The sequence below is a fragment of the Hemibagrus wyckioides genome, linkage group LG20, assembly GCF_019097595.1.
Source record: "Hemibagrus wyckioides isolate EC202008001 linkage group LG20, SWU_Hwy_1.0, whole genome shotgun sequence".
Taxonomy (NCBI): domain Eukaryota; kingdom Metazoa; phylum Chordata; class Actinopteri; order Siluriformes; family Bagridae; genus Hemibagrus; species Hemibagrus wyckioides.
This window is the reverse complement of record NC_080729.1, coordinates 11,261,315-11,287,998: the sequence shown is the minus strand read 5'-3', so window position 1 is coordinate 11,287,998 and position 26,684 is coordinate 11,261,315. Positions and strand designations below refer to the sequence as shown.

The following is a 26,684-nucleotide window of genomic DNA, read 5'->3' as shown; positions in this document are numbered from 1 at the left end:
AATCCGCACTTATTGCAACACATGAGTCAACAATAAGTTTAAGTTAGCACGAGCTGGTCGGGGAGAGGAGGCTGTCCCTGTTTTGTTTGCAAACAAAGTCAGTCACATTGCCGACAAGAATTGTGGGTAATGTTGTTCTTGCGCCTCATTCAGCACGCTTAGCTGGTGCTTTGTAAAAACTACATTTCCCAGTTTCGCAGCGGCCAACAGCTGACCGTTGAGAGATTTGTCATAAAAACTCCGTGCGTTATTGACCTCAACAGACTCCTTTGTGTCAGAGCCGGTGGAAGATATGACGCGGGAAGTTTGGGACCGATATATATTTCGTACTTTTCCGCCAAATTAAACGAACTAGTTAGGCTTGAACACTCAGTTATGTTTCTCCTCTCTTCTGACATATGGACACGCCGTCTTTGTTTCTTTTGTTCATATAATTGTTAACATAGGAACTTTGCCTCTTTTGTTTAAGGTAAGTCCAGCAGCTCGGTTGGGTTTTCAGTCTATCTGATGGATAGAAATACAATATTTACATGATTATGGTTTATTTTTTATTATTATTACTGTTATTATAAGCGTGGCATCTCTTTGTCGGGTTCAAGAGCGCCAGTGTTTCTCAACAGGTGACTACAACGTGTTAGGTAGAAATTGCATAATCGCATCGTTACTTAATAACATCATAATAATATAAATATTCATAGATTTAATTTAATGCTAAGTAGTATAATGGAATTTGCAGTCAATTATCTTAATATTTCGTTCTAAATTTGTATTTGTATTGCACCTGTTGGAACCTGTAGGCCTACACTACTACAGATTAAACGTGCAGCGTTCACAGATCATTAAAAGTGGGTGACATTTGGTTTTCAAGGGAAGGAGAAGTGATGCACAGTACGATTTGTGCTCATGTTTTGGTACCAACCTTCCTCTTTCTTTGGGGTGACAAGCCTTTTGTTTAGATCTGTGTTTCTTGGTCACTAGTAGAATACAACAGCCTTGAATAGTGTACAAGTCCACTGTATATATGGAGGTAATGTATTCTTCAAAAATTTTAATATGAAAACTTAACAATCCTAGTAGTGACCAAGATTATGAAAGATTCTAAAGATCTTGGTCTCTACTAGGATTAAGTTTTTACTAATTGACAGCTAGATGATTAATAAAGTAGTGGAGATAAGACCTTTCCATTTCATCTATTCATTGACTATACCACTACTTATTATGATTGCTTATATATTTCTATCAACATTAGTAATATTACTCAGCATGTTCTGAATGTTCCAAAAAAAAAAAAAAACAACCCAAGGGGACAGTTTAAAAAAAAAAAAAAAAAAGTTGTGTAATTTGCCCTCAGTTTGTTCTCTCTCTCCCTCTGAATGAAATACAGTATTATGCAATTTTTGAGCATGTGTGTTACTGTGCTGAACTGAGGTAGAGGTGTGTGTGTGTCGTTGTAGTGATGCAATAAGCTGGGTGTCCTGTTGGCTTCTCCATGAATCATACACAGTTGTAATGAGTTTAATATTAAAAAAAAAAAAAGGATCAATGTTAGTGTTTCCCAGTATTAGCAGTGTACTGAGTTTGGTGTGTTAGACACTCAGTCCCTAACACTGTGCAGCTCTCAGGTGAGTACATAAGCTTGTAATGAAATTGTTTCTTGGATTGGATGTCAGAAATTTGGTTGTATTGGCATAGTGGTTGAATATTATTTTAGCATTGACATGTACTAGTAAAGAGAAGGATAAAGATATCAGTCAGTAATTAAGAGAAGTTGTCAGGTGTAGAATATTGACTGTTTTAGCTAAGAAATTGATGTACTTTATCACTACACAGGTTTTGTCAGTGATTGATCTGTAGTAGCCTCAGACAGCAGTCATGGTTTTGATTCTGGGACGACGTGTGAACCGCGAGGATCCGGCAGTGGTCCGCGACTTGCCGGCGGTCAAGCGTAAAGTCTTTGAGATGGACCCCAAAAATGTGGACGACTCCATGGATTTCTCTTCAGGCTCGTCACACGCCGAGGGCGTGCTGCACGTCTTCGACGAGTTCCGCACAAATCGTCTGTTCACAGATGTTGTGATCGGTGTGCAGGGGCAAGAGTTTCCGTGCCATCGCGCCATGCTCTCTGCCTGCAGCGTCTACTTCAAGGCCATGTTCTGCAACGACCACCGTGAGAGCCGGCAGACCCTGGTGGAGATCAGTGGTGTCCAAGCTGAGGCCATGGAAGTCTTGTTGCAGTATATCTACACAGGCCGTGCCACAATAACCACACAAAATGTGCAGTATCTCTTTGAGACTTCCAGCCTCTTCCAGATTGGAGCCCTGAGAGACGCCTGTGCCAAATTCCTGGAGGATCAGCTGGATCCGTGTAACTGCCTTGGTATGCAGCGCTTCGCCGAGACGCATTCACTCAAGCAGCTGGCCGGCCGCTGTCGAGGCTATGCGCTGCAGTATTTTCCAGAGGTTGCACAGCATGAGGAGTTCCTGGACTTGCGCAAAGAGGAGCTGGAGGGGTATATAGCGAGCGAAGAGCTGAGTGTGAGCAGGGAAGAGGTGGTGTTTGAGGCCGTCATGAGGTGGGTCTACCACAGCGTGGAGTACCGTCGGCCAATGCTAAAGGAGCTGCTCCAGCACGTCCGGCTGCCACTACTGCACCCCAACTACTTTGTACAGACGGTGAGTAGCATCATTAATGCTGCCATAAATCAGTTCCTCCAGGATTTTGTCATTTTGAAATGAACAATACTCAAATTGTTCTCATCTACTGCAGATTTTCCACAAATTTGAGCAAAGACACATCGTGTAACATCATCTTTTTACGGTTATGATGTATTATGACCTGGTTATAATTTCCCTGCTATGGCATCCTCCTTATCTCCTGTCCTATGCTTTTTGCAACCTTTTTGCTATGTGTAGCATTCTTTTCACAATCTTCTAATACATTTTTATGCCAATGTCACTATTGTAAATACTAGCTAGAATTACTAACATCACTTTTACAGTGTAATATCGATAATGTAGTGTCTGATACAACATTCCTGTTACAATCTCGTCTCTGTGGAAGGTGGAGGGAGATCAGCTGATCCAGAACGCTCCTGAGTGTTACCAGCTACTGCACGAGGCCCGGCGCTACCACGTGCTCGGCAACGAGATGATGTCACCTCGGACCAGGCCACGCAGGTACTGTATGGATACGTAAACGCTGCGGAGAGCATGATCCATGATCACATTTACACTGGATTGTCTTATCAGACGACAATTTAAGGGTATCGGCTAAAAGAGCTGTTCTAATCTCCAACATGTAACATTCTGAATCATCATGATGAGGTAGATAATGTGCAGCAGATGTTATCGGAGTTTTGTTATTTGGAGTAGAGGCGTTCATTTGTGAAACTGTGAAGAGAGAATGTTACTGACATTGTGCGTGTGTGTGTGTGTGTGTGTGTGTGTGTGTGTGTGTGTGTGTGTGTGGGTTTTGTAATGTACTCAGAGCAGTGTGGTTATTGTGGTAAGTGACACCTACAGACACACAGGAATCTTCACAGGAACCTGTGCTACCATAGATTCTGGCAGTGATTTGAAGTTTGCATTAGTATTTGCACTGTAGTCAGGCAGATCAACTGAAGTCATTGTTTTCTTGCTCTGTGTGTGTGTGTGTGTGTGTGCCTAGCCCAGGGGCAATGTCTGCGCTCTCTCTCTCTCTCTCTCTCTCTCTCTCTCTCTCTCTCTCACACTCTCACCCTCACCCTCTTGTGAGTATGTGTGTGAGAGAGAAAGAAAGAGAGAGGGAGAGAGCTGTCTCTCTTCTCATTTGTTTACTTCCTGACATGACCTTCTCCCCACTATCTTGGGCTCTGTCAGTGCCAAGTCATTTGTAGCTCTGCTGTCTAGATCTCTTTGGTTGTTTGTCCTTGCAGCATGTCATTAACTGGTGTGTTCAACTGTTCAAAGCACCCACACACACACACACACACACATTCTTTCTGCTGAATCAAACTCAGGCCATGCATGATCAGATTAAATCATGTTATGCAGGTTGCATTGTTCAGTTCCACTCATAAACCCCATAAGGAAACATTTGTTTCTTTTGCTGTTGGATCTAGAAGTGAATTGAGAACAACTAGTTCCCTAAAGTCCAACAGACAGTAACTGTACCTGTGTGTGTGTGTGTGTGTGTGTGTGTGTGTCTTGCTGTTACCTCTCTAGACGTTTTTCCCCATTCAAACCGGATTATCCGACTTCCTATTTGTTTACTAGGAAGTGCTCTAAATGGCATCAGTTGGTTTATGCAAGAAATTCTTAGTTGATTTTATTCATTTTTATTGCTCTTTGTGTCTTTAATTTATGTGGAAGATTAGCTGCTACTCAGGTGACCGCTAATGGAGATCCTCCTAACTAAACAAATGTCTTCTGTGACTCAACATTTTCCATTAGTCTTAATGATGCACTTGGCTCACTGGTTTATAATCTGACAGTCTCTCTGTCTCTAATGCAGGTCGACAGGGTTTTCAGAGGTCATCGTGGTGGTCGGTGGCTGCGAGAGGGCAGGAGGATTTAACCTGCCCTACACAGATTGTTATGACCCTTTTATAGGCGAGTGGAAGTCGCTGGCCAAGCACCCTGAGTTCACCAAGTCGGAGTACGGCGTTTGCGCCCTGCGCAATGACATCCTCGTCTCAGGTGAGCTCGCTGTCTGTGGGTGTGTTTCCATTCGTCCGACAAGAAAATTTTAAACTGGGGCTGCAATATTATATTATTTTATCAGTGCCTAAGCGTGCTATATTTTGATGATGTTTAAGAGTGTCAATTATTTTCCATCCTAGTTTCCATAAGGAGTATTATTTTATTAGCTTTATTTTAACATATTTTTTACTGAGTTTTTGGGGTAGTAACCTGCCATGATAATCAGCCTTGTGTACTGTTTTGATACAATAGTGCAGAGGTAGTGCTGCTGACTCACAGCTCCCCCATGTTCGATCCTGAGGTCAGGTTACTGTCCCTCTGTTCCATCCAGGATGTATTTACACCTCACACCCAGTCTTCCTGGGATAGAGATCAAAACTGCATCCGAATCTGTACCCTGAATGTGAGAAAGCTGAGCGATGGCCTTGTTATTCAGTATATCATGTATTTCTTTGACAGACAGCATTTTATGTGTCTGTTAATGCTGTTTAGATGCAAATTTAAGATCTGAGTAAAAGCAGGTGGACAATAGGAGTTCTGCACGAAGGGTCAGGTATTCTCTGTTTGTTCACTGCAACATGGGTAAATTTCTATTATGGCTATAACAAAAGAAAAGTCACCACCAGGTCTAATGCGGTGTGGCCGAGTCACAGTTTGAGCAGATTTGCTTTAACTTCCTTAACTAACAGTCAATTACATTTTAAACTGTAGCAGTCTAATGAATCACTATGCCTTTAGAACATCTCTATGAATATTCAGAGATTTCATCTTTATTCCATCTCTGGGAGGCTGTGTGTTTCCTCCGCATTGAAATGAGACGTCAGTAAGGAAGCACCTCTACCAAACTTAACATCAACCACTTCAAACGATTTTATTTATAGGCAGAAACTGCAACTATTTGACTTTATGTTCCTTCATTCAGCAGTGGCAGCACAGAACAGCCGTGCAAAGCTTTTCATCATATCTGTTATCAAATTCAGCCATCAAAACACACAGCTCTGCTCACGAGTTTAGCTCACCAACGTTTTTTCAGAAGCGCTACATTTGCAGAGGGATCTTTTCTCTGACAGGTTTCTATTTTCATACTGTTGACACAGAGGATTTTCAGGCACGTGCAGAACCAGTTTCTGGAAAAAAGGAAACCACATCTGTTTCTGTGAGATCAGGAAAGAGCTCCCTGGGAGTATTCCCTCATGGCAAGACCCATAGACTTATTGGTGTAGATGCAGGCTGGAGTTAACTCTGATTGGCTGTTCACGGGGTCAGTGGAGTTTGGAGTGGGGTTGGGGACGGATGGCCGATTCGAGTTCCAGGCCTCCTCCAGCACCATTCCAAGTTTCCTCTGTGAAAGTGTTTGGCTGCACATTTTGGAGAGGATGGAGCAAATGACATCATGCCTGCCATCCAGAGGTCAGGATTAAGTAAAATATAGCATTGTCCAGGAATGAGTAAAAATGTTGACCACGCATGGATTTGCATATGTTTTGTGCAAGTTTATTCTTAGTGATATTTCTGTGTTGCCATGTAGAAACACAGTGCGTTCATTATCAGTTCAGATGCTATAAAGATCAGTGCTGGCTACTTCATTTAACTGAAATAAATGTTTGAGCTCTGACTCACGGATTGATTGCCTCTGATATTTTTACCTGATTCATCTAGAAATATGAGGAAATCATTCCTCCTGGCATGATCAGGTTTAGATTTTCATTTCTCCAGAACACACAATTTCTGTGGAGCTTAACTAGTTACACCAGTGTGATTGTTGAGGTGTGCAGGAAAAACATGTTCCCTGAAATTCACTGAAATGCTAAAGAAATAAGGCTTAAAATGTTGGATAAAAAAATGTAGTGAACTCCTGTTTACAGTGTGTAAACCAAACCCAGTGTGCTCGTGCCTTCCAAGAACAGAGTTTCGGTGAATTCTGTCCCTCCTCCTGCTTTAGTGAAGTGCCTCGGGCACAGAAAAAAAAAACCCCAGTAAACCAAGTCAGGAGGTCAGCGTTTCCTTTATTACATATTTACAGTCATCTCTAACCAAAAATAAATGAATGCAGAATACATTGTTTACAATAAAAAGATGTTATTAGCATCATATTTTATATTTGTATAATTATTATTATTATTATTATTGTTATTAATAGTAGTAGTAATAGTAGTATTATTATAAATAATAATTTCATTTATTTGTTGGTTTGTTTTTAATATTATTTGGCAGCACAAACCCATACATGACGTTGACCTTATTACCACAGTGTGTCGCGTCACTACTGCATTCAGTAACTAAGAGCTTTATCAGCATAAATTGGTGAAGAATAATGTAATCTTGTTGTAGATAATGTAGTTTATGTAAAGTCTGATTCACACCAAGCACATAAAAGATACACTGCCATTTCAGTCCACAGCAACTCACACAAAACTTGATGCTATCTGGCTAGCTGTGGATTTTTTTTTGTTTGCTCTCGTCTGTGATGATTACATGGCCCAAAAGCATTTGCTGGTAATGATACTCATTTCACCAACCATCAAAAATACACACATGCTATTTATGCCACTGTCCTATGGTCTTTTGTTGTGTGTGTGTGTGTGTGTGTGTGTGTGTGTGTGTGTGTGTGTGTTAGTAAACTGTGTTGTAATTACAGGTGAGCCAACTTCTGCTAGTAAGTTTCTGCTAGGCTTTGCTCATATATGCGCTTACTTTTTCGTATTTCTTGAACGGAAAACTGGCATAGATCAGGTCTTCTGGTTATTGGTTTATGGAACGTCTTCTGTAAACCTAAATAATAAATATAACAAATATTGATCTATTAGTTTTACATAAGCTTAGCTGCATGCCTGGTGGTTACTTTAATTCTCTATATATGTTTACATTTACGGCACTTTGCAGATACAGAGCGAAGTATAAAAGCATCCATCAATGAAGCTGGTTTGCTCGATGAGGTCAAAAACTCACAGAAGTCTAAAACTTTGTTGTGAAGAAATATATCACACGATTTAGAGAATCAACTATGCTATACAATACAATACAACACAACAATTCCAATAATACGAAGCACAAAATTCAGAATGCTACCTTATAGAAGAGAATAAATTCAAGATAAAGAACTTTAAAGCAATACATACAGAAATATTTGGACAGTCAATCTATTTTATAGTTTTCCACAGTGGATTTTAAGGTGTGAGGAATTAGACCGTTAAAAGTAATTGGACAAACGAACATCATTATAATTCGAAGGATTATTATTTAGATGTGCAATATTTTTGTTTAACACCTTGAATTAAATCTTGATTGCGTCATTCCAAATCCGGTGTACAGAAGTAAAGTTTAGGAAGATTGTATCATCGTCCAAATGCGTATGGACCAGTCTGTATGTGCACACCTTTTACCTTAGACAAGTGACGTCTGAAAAGACGTCATACAGAAAATGACTATAGAAAATGTTGCACGTTTTTTACCCAACCCCATCCCTGAAGAATACACATTATATTCTGCAGCAGGTTTGGCTGGTTTGAATGATCTCTTTCTCTAAAATTTCTCTCTAACGTCGGTTTAGTGTGTTAAATAAAGTAATCTCACAGTAGGCAGCAATTACATGAACAATACAGAATAGTGGGGAATGCATTAAAATGAAACGTGTATTAAAAATATACTGTAATATTCTGTGGTCAACGTGGAATAAAATGCATTAGGCTGTAATAGGAAAATAATAAAGTTCAGAGTGATAACAGTAAGAGGACGCTTCACATCAGTTGAGCAACACTGCACACAACTCGAGCTCAGTCAGATCGATCGAGGTACTCGCATTAAGGCTTTCGGATCCATTTGAGCCATCGGTCTGATTACTAACAGATTATTTGGTGTCTGTGTTTTAGAGTCATTGCAGGAGACTAAAACCTCCTGGCGTTTCACCTCATGACCTTAAATGTTCGACACAAAGGAATTTCTCAACGCGTCACAATGATGATTGACAGGCTGGTGCTGATCTTCCTGTGTGTATTCTAGCTATGTTTTAAGGCCAGACAGCTACTCGGTAGTGACATGAAAAGCTTCTGTTAGAGTGTGTTTTGTAAAGGTCCTGAGACGGTAATGCAGTGTGTCTGTGTGGTCTTTTGTGTTGATCCTGCCGTCTGATGTAACAGACACTCACTCTGTCCTTACTGTCCATTTTTGGGAATTATCTGTGACAGGTGTCCATGATCTGAAAGCCCTGGATATAGTCGTCCAATCAGGTCAAAGCGAGTGCATCCGCTCGAGTTACAGATAATAATCTAACTGTGGGAGTCTCACACAGCAAATTGCAGTCAGATATTCAACTCTCGAAATGACCATTTGTGGAAAGACTGTGGGTTTTAAGCACTGTTCTTATTTTACACAATTTTTCCATTTCTTCTTTTCACTTCCTCGTTGCATATGCAATATTTCTTTGTTTTGTTTCTTTTGTTTCCTGTTCTCTGGAACTCCGATAGCAGTCATTCTATGCATGTCTGTTTTCTAGCTATCCAGGGTACATATTTGTGTACAAGAGAGCATAACAAAGAGGCATGAATGTACATATTTATAATACAGAGGAGAACGAGTGGCATGCTTGTATTTATTTATTTTTTTCTTGTTTCAGTGTCACTGGTCATACTGAGGTACTAATCAGATCAACTAACCTGTTATATAACCATCTTAATAAAATACTACACAAATGTAATGGTCTCCATTACATAAAATATTAAAATACAAAATTATTTTTTACACACCTATTGGATCTTAAACAATTTTCTGATTAAAAAAAGGGGGGGTGTAATTATATAGGTTCTGCATCTCTCTACCTCTATATGTAGAAAATATATTTATAGTGAATATAAAAAATGTATTTATTCAGGCAGCTTATTTTACAAATGAACATGTTCTGTAAAGCTGGAGCTGTTACATGAAATAGAAGTATTTGTATGTACTTGTTTACTTGAAAGATAAAGCATTAGTTATTTATTATGTGGTCAAGTGTTCAAATTTCATGTACAGTGATACTCTGGAAAAATAAATACAGACTGTGATCTGCATAGCTTATGTGTTTTCTGGAGGAAATGAAAGAGAACTGCAGTGGAAGAGAAATACAGAGAGGGGAAGTGTCAGGACATGCCTCTGTTACTGGGATTAAAGAATCACTCGCTTGGCAGGAGAGAGCCACAGTGGCAGAAAAACAGTACTGGGCATGCTCAGTCTAGAACTGCTGATTACTAAGAAGTACATGTGAATGTTTCATTAGGAATATTTGAAAGAGTGCTCGATATTCACATAGCATAATGATCTGCATGGATATTACGCAATCTCGACATGTTCCTAGAACTGCAGTCAAATCCTAACATATATACAGGAACCATCAGTGTCCTTTACTGAGGAATTTGTGATTCTTTTTTTTTTATATATATATTGCTGACCGCATCCTTTGTTGTTTTCCAGGTGGACGCATCAACAGTAGTTATGTGTGGATGTACAACTCTCAGCTGAACCTGTGGATCAGGGTGGCGTCGCTCAACAAGGGCCGCTGGAGACACAAGATGTCCGTTCTGCTAGGAAAGGTAAGAGAGGAACTAATAAAGGCTTTTCATTTAATCACAGGTCCAGAGAGACCAGATACATTTTTAAATAGAAGGCCTCAAAAAGGTTTTAAGTTCTGTAGAAGAAGAGAAAGACTCCTTGAGATATCATGTGTATTCTTAAGCTAGGATATAATTATTATCAAATTGTATTCCAGTTTATTGCCCTCCGGTATATTTCAGAAGTTGCCAGTGCATGCAGTATATCTGCTGTTAACTTTCAGTTCGCTTGAGCTGTAACTCCTCACACAGTTTGACCTGTCTGATGTGCAAGTTGCAGCTTTAAAGCCACTAGGATGTGGTGGAAAGTGGTGTTGGTCAAGGCTTGGACCACTTGAGTTCTTCCAAATCAACCTTGGCTAACCATGTCTTTATGGGTCTCGCTTTGTCCCTTAATTCTGTTTCCAACTGTGGCAAAAGTTTGGGGAAAAAGTTTTAGACTCTTCACTTATCTGTTGAACCCCTCTCATATAAACCACTCTCATTAAATATAGTTACAACTTATACACAGTGCTTAGGTGTGGAAAGAATGGGGAAAAGATGTCTTTACCATTACCACTAGTACCAGCCTGTTCTATTTTTTCATAACCGAATTAAAAACCCTTACTGGTTGGTTTGTGGTTTTGTACAGTACTATACGCATTATAGGTTGTGGTTAGATTCTATTATACTGAATAGATTTACTGTATAATTAAATGGATTTTTTTAGTGTTTGCACACAAACGCAAAGAGAATATGAAAAGGTTCTGAAATGGTTAAAGAAAATGTGATCAGATGTATTGTTTAGCAACCGTTGTTAAATGCTTAGGAGCAGTTGTTGCAATCCACCGCCTCTATGCCAGGACTCAAAACTTAGCTTATCTCATATGTTTGTCATTGTTCTTACAATTGTTTCTTAATTATTTCTGCTTTCACTCTGCTCTCTCGTTTTATCATAAGTGTTGCCAGAATGTAGCGTAAGTCTTTTGACAGCCATATACCCAACAGCTATTTTGAAATTTTAGTTCCTGGAAAGAGGCTGCTTTTGTTTTTTCCATAGATTTTTGTATCCAGCACTGACTCTAACACTGGCACACTTCTCCTGCAGTTTGAACTCATCTCCAAGTTCATACATCAGAAAAAGCAGTGTGTTTTTCGTGTAAAGGCTGTAAAACATGATGTGTAGCTTTGCCAGCAATGAGCATCTTGAGCTGTTAGAGGCCCCAACCAGTAAATAAAAAAAAATATGTAAGCTATTAAATTCATGGTTATGTTTGAGTTTAAAAGCAATGGACATGATGGCATTACCGGCTGCAGTGCTAGCTTTTACTATGGCAGGAATGATGTGGAGATGCAAAAGAGGAAAGAGAACTTTGGAATTGCACAGAATTCAAAGTCCATCTGAAACATCCTGTTCACAAGAAGCATGAGAGATATGAAACAAGAAACCGGTTCGAATACCACCGAAAAACCCTGTACCATGTCACCAAATAATATGCAGTCATGCGAGGTTGTATGCCGCTGCCCTGCTCATCAGATGCATGCTTGTGTGTGGATTAGCCGTGCTAAATCGCTCCAGGTCTGAATGAGTGTGTGTGCGCACTTTGATGGCTGTCCCATTCAGGGTGTCTTCCTGCCTCAAGCTGAATTCTCCTGGAATAGGCTCCACACCCCTGTTCATGATCAAATGGTTAGTGAAGATGATTAAATGGATGAATGAGATGTCCTCTGTTGATCCTGAGATGACCTTGTGGGTGACACTGTCTGTGTTTCCTGACTGGCATGTGGTGTTTCAGTGAGTGTTGAATATGTGAGGGAATAATTCCAACATATCTTGGAAAACTCGTCTTTCAGAATCTTCTTTGGTATTCGTTTTCATTTCCCTTCTACACATATAGTGTACTTTGTTTAACCTCTGACTGGTAGCGCAGGAATTTTTCATCTCACTCATTCCTCTGTTCTAAACTCCATAATGACCGTATTCTCTTTACTGTGGCTCAGTGAGCGCTGAGTATAGTGTGTACTGTGTCAAGTGTTGTACTACATTCCCCTTTAACCCCAGAGCTTCATCGTCTTTGAGCAGGACAGACATTGTGTTTCAACTATAGAATAATGGATAGTTGTCTTTTTCACCTAGAGCTCACATCATACATTATTATAATATAATCTCTATCGCTCTCTCTCTCTCTCTCTCTCTTTCTCTCTCTGTATGTATGTATGTATGTATGTGTGTGTGTGTGTGTGTATATATATAATATATAGCTCGGTCTCTTTCGCTCTTTCACTCTCAATCGATCTCTCTATAACTCTATCAATCGATCACGCTCTATCGCTCTTTCTCTCTCTCTCAATCGTTCTCTCTATCACTCTCTTTCTTTCAATCGCTCTCTTTCTCTCTCTCTCTCTCTATTGTTCTCACTCTGTCTTCCTTTCTCTCTTCCTTTAAAAAAAACTGTCATAAACAAATGTATTACTATTTTAACTTCAGATTTTTTTGTTGCAGATTCATAGCATTAGACCAGTTTGAACATGTTCATGCAAAAAAAAAAAAAACCTGAGGCAGCATAACAGTCAGGACAGTTACAAGTTTTTTTGCCTCTTAGAACTTACTGTATTTTTCTCTCTTTTACTCTGTCTCCAGTAGGAGTGTGAATCTTACTATTTCAGGCGATGTAATAGCTCCTCGATGTGTAGTGCGACATACGAGACAAAAACAGTGCACTGTTTTAACTCTTCATCCAGGGTTTCAATTAGTTCTGCATTCTGACTACATTAAACTGGGGGGTGTTGGGTGTCCAGCATGTTTCACTAAAATGCTAACAGCCTGGTATTGTGTAACTGGCTTTGTATCAATGTCTTTTTTTTTTTGGTAACAGTGTAGGGGAGCATGTCTGTGCAAATAAACGTATCCATTGCATCAGCAGGCTGTGTGTGGGGCCATGAGCCCAGAACAGATCCGTAGTGTTATCTGTTAAACTTCAGCTTCAGGCTTCGGTCAGTGTTTGCCCACAACACCCTCACATGTGTATAACATGGTTTGTGATGCCGTCTTACAGGTTTACCATAAAGCAGCACGTTTTTCAAGTCTTCCAGCTGAGCTTTTGGTGAAACCAAATTTGCAAAGTTTAGATTAGATAACAGAGAGCATGCAGCGATGTTCAGATGTCAGTAACGGATTTAACCGTTTTTCTCTTTTATTCAGTCCAGCTCTTGACTTGTAAACTGATGCTGATGCAGAGACCACTGATTATTTCCTCTATAGTCTTTTTGAATAGTTTTTTTCGTTACAGACCTAGTCTTTCTTGCTCACTTTATCTTTTTGTTTCTCTCTCTTTTCTCTCTCTGTCTTGTGTAGTCTGTAATCCATTCTCTCTCTCTCTCTCTCGCTCTCTCTCGTGTAGTCTAACTCATTCATTCTCTCTCTCTCTCCAGTGTAATCTGTAACTCATCCTGTCTCCCTCTCTCTCTCTCTCTCCAGTGTAGTCTGTAACTCATCCTGTCTCCCTCTCTCTCTCTCTCTCTCTCTCGTGTAGTCTGTAACTCATCCTGTCTCCCTCTCTCTCTCTCTCTCTCTCTCGTGTAGTCTGTAACTCATTCATTCTCTCTCTCTCTCTCTCTCTCTCTCTCTCTCTCTCTGTCTTGTGTAGTCTGTAACTCATTCTCTCTCTCTCTCTCTCTCTCTCTCTCTCTCTCTCTCTCTCTGTCTTGTGTAATCTGTAACTCATCCTGTCTCTCTCTCTCTCTCTCTCTCTCTGTCTTGTGTAGTCTGTAACTCATTCTGTCTCTGTCTCTCTCTCTCTCTCTCTCGTGTAGTCTGTAACTCATTCATTCTCTCTCTCTCTCTCTCTCTCTCTCTCTCTCGTGTAGTCTGTAACTCATTCATTCTCTCTCTCTCTCTCTCTCTCTCTCTCTCTCTCTCTCTCTCTCGTGTAGTCTGTAACTCATTCATTCTCTCTCTCTCTCTCTCTCTCTCTCTCTCTCTCTCTCTGTCTTGTGTAGTCTGTAACTCATTCTGTCTCTCTCTCTCGTGTAGTCTGTAACTCATTCATTCTCTCTCTCTCTCTCTCTCTCTCTCTCTCTGTCTTGTGTAGTCTGTAACTCATTCTGTCTCTCTCTCTCTCTCTCTCTCTCGTGTAGTCTGTAACTCATTCATTCTCTCTCTCTCTCTCTCTCTCTCTCTCTCTCTGTCTTGTGTAATCTGTAACTCATCCTGTCTCTCTCTCTCTCTCTCTCTCTCTCTCTCTCTCTGTCTTGTGTAGTCTGTAACTCATTCTGTCTCTCTCTCTCTCTCGTGTAGTCTGTAACTCATTCATTCTCTCTCTCTCTCTCTCTCTCTCTCTCTCTCTCTCTCTCTCTCTCTCTCTCTCTCTGTCTTGTGTAGTCTGTAACTCATTCTGTCTCTCTCTCTCTCCTGTGTAATCTGTAACTCATCCTGTCTCTCTCTCTCTCTCTCTCTCTCGTGTAGTCTGTAACTCATTCATTCTCTCTCTCTCTCTCTCTCTCTCTGTCTCTCTCTCTCTCTTGTGTAGTCTGTAACTCATTCTGTCTCCCTCTCTCTCTCGTGTAGTCTGTAACTAATTCTTTCTCTCTCTCTCTCGTGTAGTCTGTAACTCATTTATTCTCTCTCTCTCTCTCTCTCTCTCTCGTGTAGTCTGTAACTCATTGTCTCTCTCTCTCTCTCTCGTGTAGTCTGTAACTCATTCATTCTCTCTCTCTCTCTCTCTCTCTCTCTCGTGTAGTCTGTAACTCATTCATTCTCTCTCTCTCGTGTAGTCTGTAACTCATTCATTCTCTCTCTCTCTGTCTCTCTCTCTCTCCTGTGTAATCTGTAACTCATCCTGTCTCCCTCTCTCTCTCTCTCTCTCTCTCTCTCTTGTGTAGTCTGTAACTCATTCTGTCTCCCTCTCTCTCTCGTGTAGTCTGTAACTAATTCTTTCTCTCTCTCTCTCGTGTAGTCTGTAACTCATTTATTCTCTCTCTCTCTCTCTCTCTCGTGTAGTCTGTAACTCATTGTCTCTCTCTCTCTCTCTCGTGTAGTCTGTAACTCATTCATTCTCTCTCTCTCTCTCTCTCTCTCTCTCTCTCGTGTAGTCTGTAACTCATTCATTCTCTCTCTCTCTGTCTCTCTCTCTCTCCTGTGTAATCTGTAACTCATCCTGTCTCCCTCTCTCTCTCTCTCTCTCTCTCTCTCTCTGTCTTGTGTAGTCTGTAACTCATTCTGTCTCTCTCTCTCTCTCTCTCTCTCTCTCTCTCTCTCTCTCTCGTGTAATCTGTAACTCATCCTGTCTCCCTCTCTCTCTCTCTGTCTCTCTCTCTCTCATGTAATCTGTAACTCATCCTGTCTCCCTCTCTCTCTCTCTCTCTCTCTCTCTCTGTCTTGTGTAGTCTGTAACTCATTCTGTCTCTCTCTCTCTCTCTCTCTCTCTCTCTCGTGTAGTCTGTAACTCATCCTGTCTCCTTTTCTCTCTCTCTCTTTCTCTCTCTCAATTCAACTGAGTTTTATTGATATGAATGTTACCTGTCTCTTTATTGCCAGGGCACATAAATAAATGAAAAAAAAGTGTAAGTATGAGTTGTATCTGTGTTTATACAGCACACAGACACACACCATGGGTCTGATAGCAGTGTACTCTGGACTGGACGTTACTGCCCCAGTGCTCCAGATACTCACCTGTACTCTGTTTAATGATTTGGTTGAGTCAGTTTCGATGTTGGTGAGCAGTGCTGGTCTGAGACTGCTGTGTGTTATAGAGGATAGCAGAGCGTGATAGAGGTGATAGAGGGGACTGGTTTTAGGGTTCAGTTCTCGTGTGATCAGCCCTCTCTGTCTCATGTTCTCTCTATCTGACTCTCTGAGTGTCTATCTCTATCATTTTGATTCTCTTCTCCCTCTCTGCTTCCTGTTGGACTGGTTTTCTTTGTGATGGCCGAACGTGGACAAGCTGGCTGGTTTTTCTTTAGTTATCATTATATGCTCAATCAAATGCACAGTTAAGAGGAAAATATCAGCTGTGTGTGTGTGTGTGTGTGTGTTTTCAACAGAGCACTCAATTGTTTCTCTGCATAACTGAACACCCCCCCACACACACACGTACACACTCCAGTTTCAGGTAGCAGCTGCATAAGATGATTGTAGATAAGTTTGTTTTAAGTATAACTAAAAAATCGTTGAAATGAACACTTTCCTGTGAACAAAATCATATACATAAGACCAATTTAACAGACTCATTGCCAATTAATTCGTCAGTAATAATAATTTTATGCCTAATGTATTAGCAGATCACAACATATGCACTCACTGAACACTTTATAAGGACCTTTACACCTACTCATTCCTGCTATTATCTAATCAGCCAATCATGTGCTTAAAATTCTGCAGGTACAGGCCAAGCAGCTTCAGATCACACCAGCCATCAGAGTGGAAAAATGTAATCTCAGGCTTTTTAACCGTGACATGATTGTTAGTGCCAGAGGTGTTGGTTTAAGTAACTGCTGGTCAACTGGCATTTTCACAGACACGGGCTACAACAGCAGAAGACCCTGTCTCATGTCGGACAGCTGATTTTACAGTGGCCGTAGACTCTCCAAAACTGGCTAGTTGAAGACTGGAAAAATGTAGCCTGGTCCAGTGAATCTCGATCTCTGCAGAGGCACACAGACTGTAGAGTCAGAATATTTGTGCCAAGAGAATGAATCCATGGACCCAACCTGCCTTGTGTCCAGGCTGGTGGAGGTGGTGTGGGGAAGGTTTTCTTGGCTCACTTTGGGCCTGTTAATCAATCATCGCTTGACTGCCACAGCCTATTTGAGTATTATCTTATATTATATTACATATTATTTTATTTTATAGTGTAGTACAGTGACTTTACAGCATTTGCCAGTTGCCCTTATCCAGAGTTACTCTCATTTACACAACTGAGCAGTTGCGAGTTAAGGGCCTTGCTTACGGCCCCAACAGTGGCAACTTGGTGGTTCTGAGATATGAACCAGCTTACCACATACCTGGTCACAGTTTATCATCTCCTAATGGCTACATCCAGTATGATAATGCACCAAAATGTTACAAAGCAAAAGTCTCAAACTGGTTTCATGACCACAACAATGGCTTTAGTGTTCTTCTTCAGTGGCCTTCCCACTCGCTGGATCTGAATCCCATAGAGCACATTTGGGAGTTGATGGAACAGGAGATGACTGTGCCTGATACAATTTCATGATACAATCAGAGACCAGATCCATGCTATGGAGATTTTGAGAGCAAGGGGAGACCTACAAGAAGTTTTGGTATTGTGTTCCTAATAAAGTTTTTGGTTAGTGTAGATTTTATTGCTAGATAAATAAAGCCTAACATGTCTCCTGAAGCCAGAATACAAAAAAGCAACACTGTTGAAGCCAGCTAAAGGCATTGACTCTACATCTTCACTATAGCAGCTATAATGAGCATCCTATGATGCTGCTCTATTCATACTATATACTACATACTACACTTAAGAAGTCACAAATGCTATTTTATGTGTGTAATAACAGGTCTATTATGCTCAATTATAGAGCTATTACTTGTAGTCTTTTCCTGGCATGTCTTGTATACAGCACGTGATTTCCCATGAGGCCTTCTTGTTAGTCAACACAAATAGCACTTGTACAGAATTGTTAAAAAGTATCCAGTCCTCTTGGCCAGAATGCAACGTACATGGAAACTGGCCATTATTTTTGAGCTATGTTAGGGAGGTTCTAGGAGGACTGTGAATGCTGTGGTTTCTCAGTAATATGAGAGGCTGTTTTTGTGTTTTATTAGCTGCAAGAGAAAGACAAAAGAGAGGATGATGAGGGAACTGTTTATAAACACTGGAACACAAGTGATTACAGGAACTAACATTAGACCTGTCTATAAATGGATTAAAAAAGTATGGCAAGTTTAAAAAAAAAAAAAAAACAGTAAAATGCTATAAAACTAAGAAAACACTTGAATGTGCTGTTATAAAAAAATAATAAGTGATGATATACAGCACAGTTGGATTAACTGAAAGTTTTGCTGCCTTAATCTTAGCACCCTTGGTTCTTTAAGTGCAAAATGAAAAGGGTTTTAAGGCATAAAAACGTAATGCCTGTGTATCCATTTCTTCTACTTAATGAGTAGTGAAAAGAGTTTGGAGAAGGAGACAGCAAGTCCTCAGTGCATGTGTCGGCTTGGATGATGTTCTCATGAAGCCGGCACCAGGGCGACTAGGGCGAGGTCATCTTTGCAGCATTTTGACATTTTGGTTAAAAAGAGAGATTTACAGTTGTTCAGACGATTAGCATTCACTACACACAAATACCTGGAGGAACATCAGTGACTTGATGCTTACTAGTGTAAGAAACTTTCCTTAAGGTTATCATCTTGCCACCTTCGCCTCAGGCTTGCTCATAAATGTAGGGATAAATGTTAGAGATAAGTAATAACTTCATTTTAAACTTTAGGTTTCTATACTTCTGTAAAGCTGATACGAGACCATTTCTATTGTTTAAAGCGCTATACAGATCATTTGAATTGAATGGTGTGCTTACAGGGTTATACTGATCTGTTTCTGCTGCACTGAAAAGCACTGCTTTCTTTTCTTTCTTCATTCACTTTGTCTTTCAATTCGTTATTATTATGAACATTCACTTGGAATGCTCTGCTAAACTATCTGCAACTATTTTTCCAATAAGCCGGAGGGGGTTTGGTGTAAAACGCTAACTCATACCCCATTCATGCGCTCATGCACTCATGACTATGATCTCCAGCCTCCTGAGACTCCACTGACTCTTATCTCTAATGCATTTCATCTGTTCCTTTGTTTTCTGTACGTTCTTGCGTGCATACGCTCTGCCATCCATCAGTCTTTTACATATTAATCATGACACCATTATGACAAAAATAAATACAGTAAGTAATGTGAAAATTGACATCATTTTTTGTATTTTATTAAACCAGATCTGCTTCTGCAGTAAACCTCCAGTCATCTTGATATCCCTCTGCTTCTGGCATTCAAACACAAAGAGGAAAAATGCATAATCCTGACTGGTTAATCCTGTTTCGCACCACAGCAGTTGGTAGCCAATATAATGAGATTAAACAAAGTAAGAGATGCCTGTCTTTGGTGTTTGATGAAATATTTAAAGAATCATCACGATGAATTTGTTCAGCTCACATGGCCACCTTATCGGACCTGGATTTGATGTATTTGTGCTAGAATACCCATGAAGAGCATTTGAAACTGTCCTTAAAAAAAATTTTAGGGAGGTTGTAATCTGAAACGTGTGTGTGAGAGAGAGAGAGAGCTCTTATCAGGTGATGTACAGATAGGAGTGGAGTTCTGTGGAACTCATTTAAACACAATAGTAAGTGAGCTTGCTCTGCCATATATCAGTGAGCATGCCAGTGTGTAAATGTGAGATGACTATCTGGTTATTGAGGTTATGGCTTAAATTAGGGTTTATATCGTGGCTGCTGGTATTTTAAACAGCAGTTGCGAGATGTCACTCCTGTTTATTTTAATTATGATTATGTTCATTACTATAATTATACCACAGCATGGTTGAATTCAGATGGTGTCCATTCCTTTTCTGTAGCGCATGACTATTTAGCACTATAATATAAATGACAGGTTTGTTTCAATGTGCTCATACTAATGTAAGTTACTTTAACAGGGGCTTGTTCAGATGCTCCACATAATCTAAGCCGAGTAATTATATGGATTAAGAACATCTCGTTAACTAAGAAAGAGAAGCATTTAATCGTTTATATGGTGAAGGTGAAATCTTTTTAATGCTTATGAAAGAAATATCAGCCCGATTTTAGTCATCTCATTGAATTATTGCAGCTGTTCCCTTACCAGCCTGTTCTCTACTCTCTAAGAGACAATAAATAAATACAGCTCGTCATATCACAGAGAAACTGGAAAGTGCAGACTCGAATGCCCTGTAGACATCTGGTGGATGTTCTGTAATATTAAAAACTCTGAACAGTTAAAAAGTGTCGTTCATTAATCAAGTAAAAATTGTAATCAGTAGAGGAATGCGCTCTATAACACACTCTACAAACTACTCAAAGTTTTAGGTTTAGGTTATTTATCGTTTGTTTAATTGTACACTGATCAGGCATAACATTATGAGCACTAACGGGTGAAGTGAAAAACACTGATTATCTCCTCATCATGGCACCTGTTAGTGGGTGGGATGGCTAGACGACTGGATCAGAGCATCTCCAAAACTGCAGCTCTTGTGGGGTGTTCCCAGTCTGCAGTGGTCAGTATCTATTAAAAGTGGTCCAAGGAAGGAACAATGGTGAACCTGGCGACGGGGTCATGGACGGCCAAGGCTCTTTGATGGCCCGTGTGATCTGATCCAACAGACGAGCTACTGTTGCTCAAATTGCTGTAGAAGTTAATGCTGGTTCTGATAGAAAGGTGTCAGAATACACAGTGCATGACGACTGTTTTGGCAGCAAAAAGGGGACCAACACAATATTAGGCAGGTGGTCATAATGTTATGCCTGATCGGTGTATATTATTATTTTTGGAAATTGCAGCAGCAATTGGGGGATGCTGGAGCAACCTCAGCACCCCTGCTTCCCTTGGGTTTACGTGTAGCATAACATTAAGTAACTCCATTAACAATTATGTCAATGGTCCTCACAACGATGGTAAGATGTGTGTATGTGTGTTTGCAGGCATACGCAGTTGGAGGATATGATGGTCAAAATTGCCTCAGTAACGTGGAAGTGTACGACTCCTTCTCTAACCGCTGGACGGAGGTGGCTCCTCTGAAGGAGGCTGTGAGCTTCCCGGCTGTGGCCAGCTGTGCTGGAAGACTGTTCGTCATCGGCGGGGAACCCGACGAGAACAGCTGCACAGATAAGGTGAGCAAGTGTGTTACGGTTTAAGAGAAGTACATCTGCTTATGATGGCTCGATAACTGCTTATGCCTTTTAATAAATCCAAGCATCCGTTCCGCTTATCCTGGTCAAGGGGTCAAGGGTACACCCTGGACAAGATGCCAGTCTACTTCAGGGCACAATTGCACATGCACTCACACTCCCATTCACAGACCAATCAGCCTACAACACATGTCTTTGGTCCGGGGAAGGAAACCAAAGTACCCAAAGAAAACCCTGAAGTCCCTAATCCTGGAGGTGTGAGATTAATCGAGCTAACCATTAAGCCACCATGTCCACCTCTTTTTTTTCCAAGGTTTTTTTTTTTTAATTTTTTTTAAAAAACAATGTTAAGATTTTATTTAAAGGTTATATTAAATCTGTCTCTGGATCTGTAATGATTTGTGGTGATCTTGGGAATAACTGAACATTTGGGAACTCGAGAAGAAAGAAAGAGAGAAGGATTTAGAAGAAAACAGTGGGCATTGTAATGGATGGGTGGCTGATGGAGAAGAGCAGCTGCTCTACGCACTAATCTTGTTTGCCACTGAACTTAATGTCGTATTCAGAAAGAACCACTCATGTAGTACTCTGTACTGTAACCGGAGCTGTGCACCTCATTCTGAAACCAACGGAAATTGCCATATTGGGTCTAACACACAAACACACACACACACACACATAATGTGTCCATATTGACTTTCTCTGGTGTCAGGTGACCACTCACACAGGCAGCCCACTTGTGTGCATTGTCTCCAGGATGTTAAAGGCTCTCGCTGTGTTTCTCCTCTGCCCTCATTATTCATCAGCCATCTGCTGCAGAGAAAGTTCAAGAAGGTGATGGAGACAAGCAGGTGATGGAGAAAGATGGGAGAGATAAAGAAAAAAGAGGCAGCGCATGAAAACGGCTTTGCATTGAGCGTGGGGAGAGTGTTTACAGCATGCAAATATCAGTAATTCTTCCACAGTGTTCCAAAGTTTCCAGAACATTTCACCTTCCCTTTAAGTGCTCTATGTATGTTTATTCAAACTCAGAAGCATGTAAATCTAAGTCTCTGTGTGCTCACATTTTTGTTTAGCCTTAGATTAGAGCGCCTCTTTGTTCGCATGGATTCTCGGATTCACCATATCGGCATACTTCCTCAGTAGGAACCATAGTCGGTTTAATTTGTGTCCTAGAGTTTTCTTTGGAATTCTGGTTTTCTTAAGAAACAGATTATTGTTTGCTCAGTCATGTATCCTTTGATACAAGTGTGTTTGTACAAATAGATTGAGCACAAAGAGGCAGTGTGTAACTGACCTGTGCGTGTTGTGACTGTAAAAAGGCATCTGACGGTTATTTTAAAATGTTTGTGTGTCTCTGTTATAATATGAGCCAACATTTCCATTTGATGTTTATTATTGTGGGGTTGCACAGTAGTTTTGTGGTCAGCAGGTGTGCCTCATACCTCCAGAGTTGTGTGTTTGATTCCCTGAGTTTGCATGCTTTCCTCTGTGCTTCAGGGGTTTGATTCAGTTTCCTCCACCAGACCGAAGATGTTTTAGGCTGATTGTCATCTCTAAGTTGTCTGTAGTGTGTGAAAAGGGTTGTGTGTGTGTGTGTGTGTGTGTGTGTGTGTGTGCGCTCTGTGTGATGAGTTGGCACTCCATCCATGCCTTGTACCCCAGGATATGCTCCAGGCACCCTGTGACCCTATGTATTCAGAAAAGAAATAAATGGATTATTATTCTCCTCTATATGTGTTGTGTAAGGCTACGTAGATGTTCATCATGTGTCTGTGTGACTCCCAGGTGCAGTGTTATGACCCGGAGACAAACAGCTGGCTGCTGCGATCCAACATTCCCATTTGTAAGCGCAACATCACGGCCGTGTCTCTGAACAGCCTGGTGTACGTGTGTGGCGGACTAACCAAGTGTATCTACTGCTACGACCCGGCACAAGACTTCTGGATGCCTGTAGTCAACACCTTCAGCAGACAGGTACAAACACACAGACATATCATTAACACAGACTCTGAAACACGTGTCTAAAGATGATAATCCTGTTCATGGTTCTTTAAAAGACATGATACTTCACAAACGGACTCCAAATGTTGCAGCAATTGATCACAACAACATTATCAATGCATTAATAAAAATCTTGATTTTGTATTTCTCACTGACTGCTAGAATCAAAGAGGAAGTTGTATGGGGTGGCGTAACAGAAAAGTGTTCAGTCTATCAAGAGAGTAGTGATGTCTGTGATGGCATTACTCTCTCTCGTCAGTCAGAGCGACACTAGTCAAGTGTAGGCACATGAGACCTACTGTATGCAGGCTGTTCTCACTCCCAGTGTTCAGTCAACCTGTACCCTGTGTCAGACGCATGTCTCAGAGGAATCACATGCTCATGTTTACATGTTTATGTGAGCAATTGAGTTGTAAATAGGCATCCAAGCACTAAAGCTTCAGGAGCTCTGTAGTAATTGCATGGTTTCTTACCACATGCATTTTCAATTTAATGTAAGTTCAGCACACTGATTCAGCCCAAAAGTCTTGGCTTTGCCACTTAAACCCTGTAACCAGCCACAGTGGCCACACATTTCTAGCTATTTCTGTGGAATTGCTCTTAACAGTAGCATCATTCCAATTTTTATATCAATCATTTGAAGGTTGTGATTATTTCTAATTCTGCCATTTTGCAATGATTATCTTGAATTGATGAAAAAAGCAAAGTTTTGTTCTACTGACGCCAAAGGTAGGTAAGTTTAAGATCATACTCCGAGTTTGACACCATGTCAATCCGTAGTGTATATAAAAAAAAAAAACAAATAAAAAGGATCAACTTCCACATCATTATAATGCATTGTGTAGTACGTTGACCCATTAATCAGTGCTAACAGCCATGTTTGGCATTTAAACTGTTGGGATTGGTCACAGTGACACTTGGACTGCCACGAGAGCCCGAGGCACTAGAGTCTTGTTCTTTGCCAAAGTCATAAACTAACTAGCTAATTATGACTTATTAAGTGCAGAGCGAGAACCAATAACTAAACGTTTTTCCTAGGAATTTGTAGGTGCTGTTAGTGCAGGTTGTACTGTGAAAAATCATCCATCACATGACTCTGTATGTCCTGACCTGTGTACCCGTGTCTGTTCAGGAGTGCTGCGGCATGTCTGTGTGTAACGGGAAGATCTTCATCCTGGGTGGACGTGGTGAGAACGGTGTGGCTTCTGATAGTATCATGTGCTACGATCCTGCAACCGGCATACTGACCGGTGTCGCCGCCATGCCCCGTCCCATCTCCTGTCACGGCTGCATCACTATACACCGATTTGACGAGAAGCTGCACCGGACCTGAGAAAGACACTGACGCACACACACACACACACACACAATACTAACACAGCAGGATCTGTTAAAACACCCAGAACAACAATCTGGACTGTACACGTTAAAAAGGCTCGAGTTTGTGTGTTTTTGTTCTGCCGATCTACTGCTTTCACGTCCCTTACGACATTAACAAGTCGCTTTATTTTTACATCATTCTGTCATACACAAGTAGCCCACCTTCTCTACTTCTGTCTGATCTCGAGCTTTTCCGTCTTCCTTTATTTTATTTGATTTTATTTTATTTTATTTTATTTTATTTTATTTTGCTTATTTAAACCTGATGTGTTTTGTCTTAACACATGTTTTTTCTGTTCCAGTTTCACTCACTCTGTTGCAGTTATTTTGGTCATGTATTTTTCTCATTTTCATTACTGTAGCCACATCTGTCTCTCCCTCACCCTCTCTCTCTCTCTCTCTCTCTCTTCCTAGTAAAAGAATGTAAATCACACTTCTTTCCAGATCATTACATGCTGAGGCACTGTTTGCATTCCTATCATGCAACACGCAGCCCTATGCAGTAGTGTTTTCAGCTTCACACACAACTCTCCACAGAACAGTAGCAGCAACAGTCATATATCAGCTGCGTGGATATTTCTTCTTTTGTTTAAAGTTTATTTGTCTGATTTGTTTGTTAATTAGCGTCGTTTTATTACTATCACTTTTTCCTCTTTTTTTTAATTCAACAATTCATTTTATTTGTTATTCATTTATAATTGTATTAATACCATTTGAACTTTTTGATTATTTGTGTTTTATAATGACATTGTATTATGCAGTATGTAAAAGAAACTCCATAGTCTACAGATGAATATGTTTGACCGGTGTCAAAACGTGTGAATTTTACCCTCTTTTATTGACACTTGTATTTTTGTGCTTTCTTTTTTTTTTTACACACTTTCGTTGTGATAATATTGATTTTGAAACTTTATATAGGTTTCTTATTCTAGCTGATCGACAAAACGTTGCCGGACAGGACAGAGTGATTTGTTGGAACTGTATTTACTGTGGTCATGTGGTCAACACAGAGAGATGGACTGTTCTGAATCAGGCGGTGTATTTGCTGTGAAACTTTTCTTCTTCTTTTTTTATCTTTTTATTTAAGCGTGCCTATGTGACTATAACCATTGTGCCTTTGTGTGTGTGTCTGTACGTGTGTGTGTGTGTGTGTGTGTGTTTTAAAGAAACCCCAGTCATGCACTTAATGTCATGTTAATGTGTGTCATTGTCAGTGCTATGATGTCTTAATGTAAATACATTGTTTTCTATATGTGTGTATTTTTTATGTATTTTATTATTGGCATGTTTTATACTTCTGTTTGTACTGGACGCCATTTTCCTTGTATGTTGCCAGACCTAATTTTCAAGTGCTCAGTTTATTGATAATCAAGCAGCTTTAACTTTCCTCAAAATCAAGAGAAGTAAGGTGACACAGATCAATGGATTTCTGTAATGAAAGTGAATGATGAAATAATTCGGTCTGAAAATTAATCTTTTATAATGTCTAAAGTGAAAATAGTCATTACCAAAGCATCAGGTTTGGTTTATCCAGAGTAATCCCATTACATTCGTTGTCCTTCTTGGCACATGCTTTTGCTCCAACTTTGCGCTTAGCTCTATGTGTGTGTGTGTGTGTGTGTGTGTGTGTGTGTGTGTGTGTGTGTGTGTGTGTGTGTGTGTGTGTGTGTGTGTGTGTGTGAACTGAACCGAGTCATTAGGTGAAACCGAGTCATTGAGTGAATTGAATAGACGTCTGTGTTACGAAATATACAAGAATTTGCCTAATCGCTAGTTTTATTTTGCTATAAAGTTAGCAGATTTTTCTTCATGTATCAGAAAGCATCAAGAAAAAGAAAAGATCTGTTTCTGCCGATGGATTCAGTGCAACAAGTTTGATGGTAGTGAGTATAGAAATAATTAGCCTCAAGTGTGGAATGTGAATTAAATAATCCTTTTTTTTTTTGTTTTATATACATTCAGTACATATGAGTGTGTGTGTGTGTGTGGAAGAGATGGAAAGATGTGTTTCTGTATTGTGCTTGCACATCTGTTCTTAATAAAGTTTTTCTGAGAATGCCATCTAACATTGTGTCACTGGTTATTTGAAAGTGTTGCATAATCGTGTAATAGGCATATGTGTGGATGAGCAAAAGTATAGGAACAGGCTTGTGGTTGGTTGT

At 40.2% G+C, this 26,684-nt stretch overlaps 1 protein-coding gene across 1 annotated transcript; it reads left to right on the top strand.

Moving 5' to 3' along the window:
- The first annotated feature begins 228 nt into the window (after window positions 1-228).
- Window positions 229-26,477, top strand: klhl24a (kelch-like family member 24a). Its single transcript, XM_058418574.1, has 8 exons — window positions 229-469; window positions 1,831-2,673; window positions 3,062-3,177; window positions 4,493-4,677; window positions 10,126-10,244; window positions 20,932-21,120; window positions 22,927-23,115; window positions 24,275-26,477. Exons 2-8 carry the CDS (start codon window positions 1,873-1,875, stop codon window positions 24,473-24,475), a joined length of 1,800 nt encoding a protein of 599 aa, XP_058274557.1. The 5' UTR covers window positions 229-469; window positions 1,831-1,872; the 3' UTR covers window positions 24,476-26,477.
- Window positions 26,478-26,684: the final 207 nt, after the last annotated feature.

Coding starts and splice junctions, on each gene's coding strand:
- klhl24a (XM_058418574.1), top strand. CDS start 1,873: ATGGTTTTGATTCTGGGACGACGTGTGAACCGCGAGGATCCGGCAGTG. Junction 4,678..10,125: donor CAATGACATCCTCGTCTCAG/GTGAGCTCGCTG, acceptor GTTGTTTTCCAG/GTGGACGCATCAACAGTAGT. Junction 23,116..24,274: donor TCAACACCTTCAGCAGACAG/GTACAAACACAC, acceptor GTGTCTGTTCAG/GAGTGCTGCGGCATGTCTGT.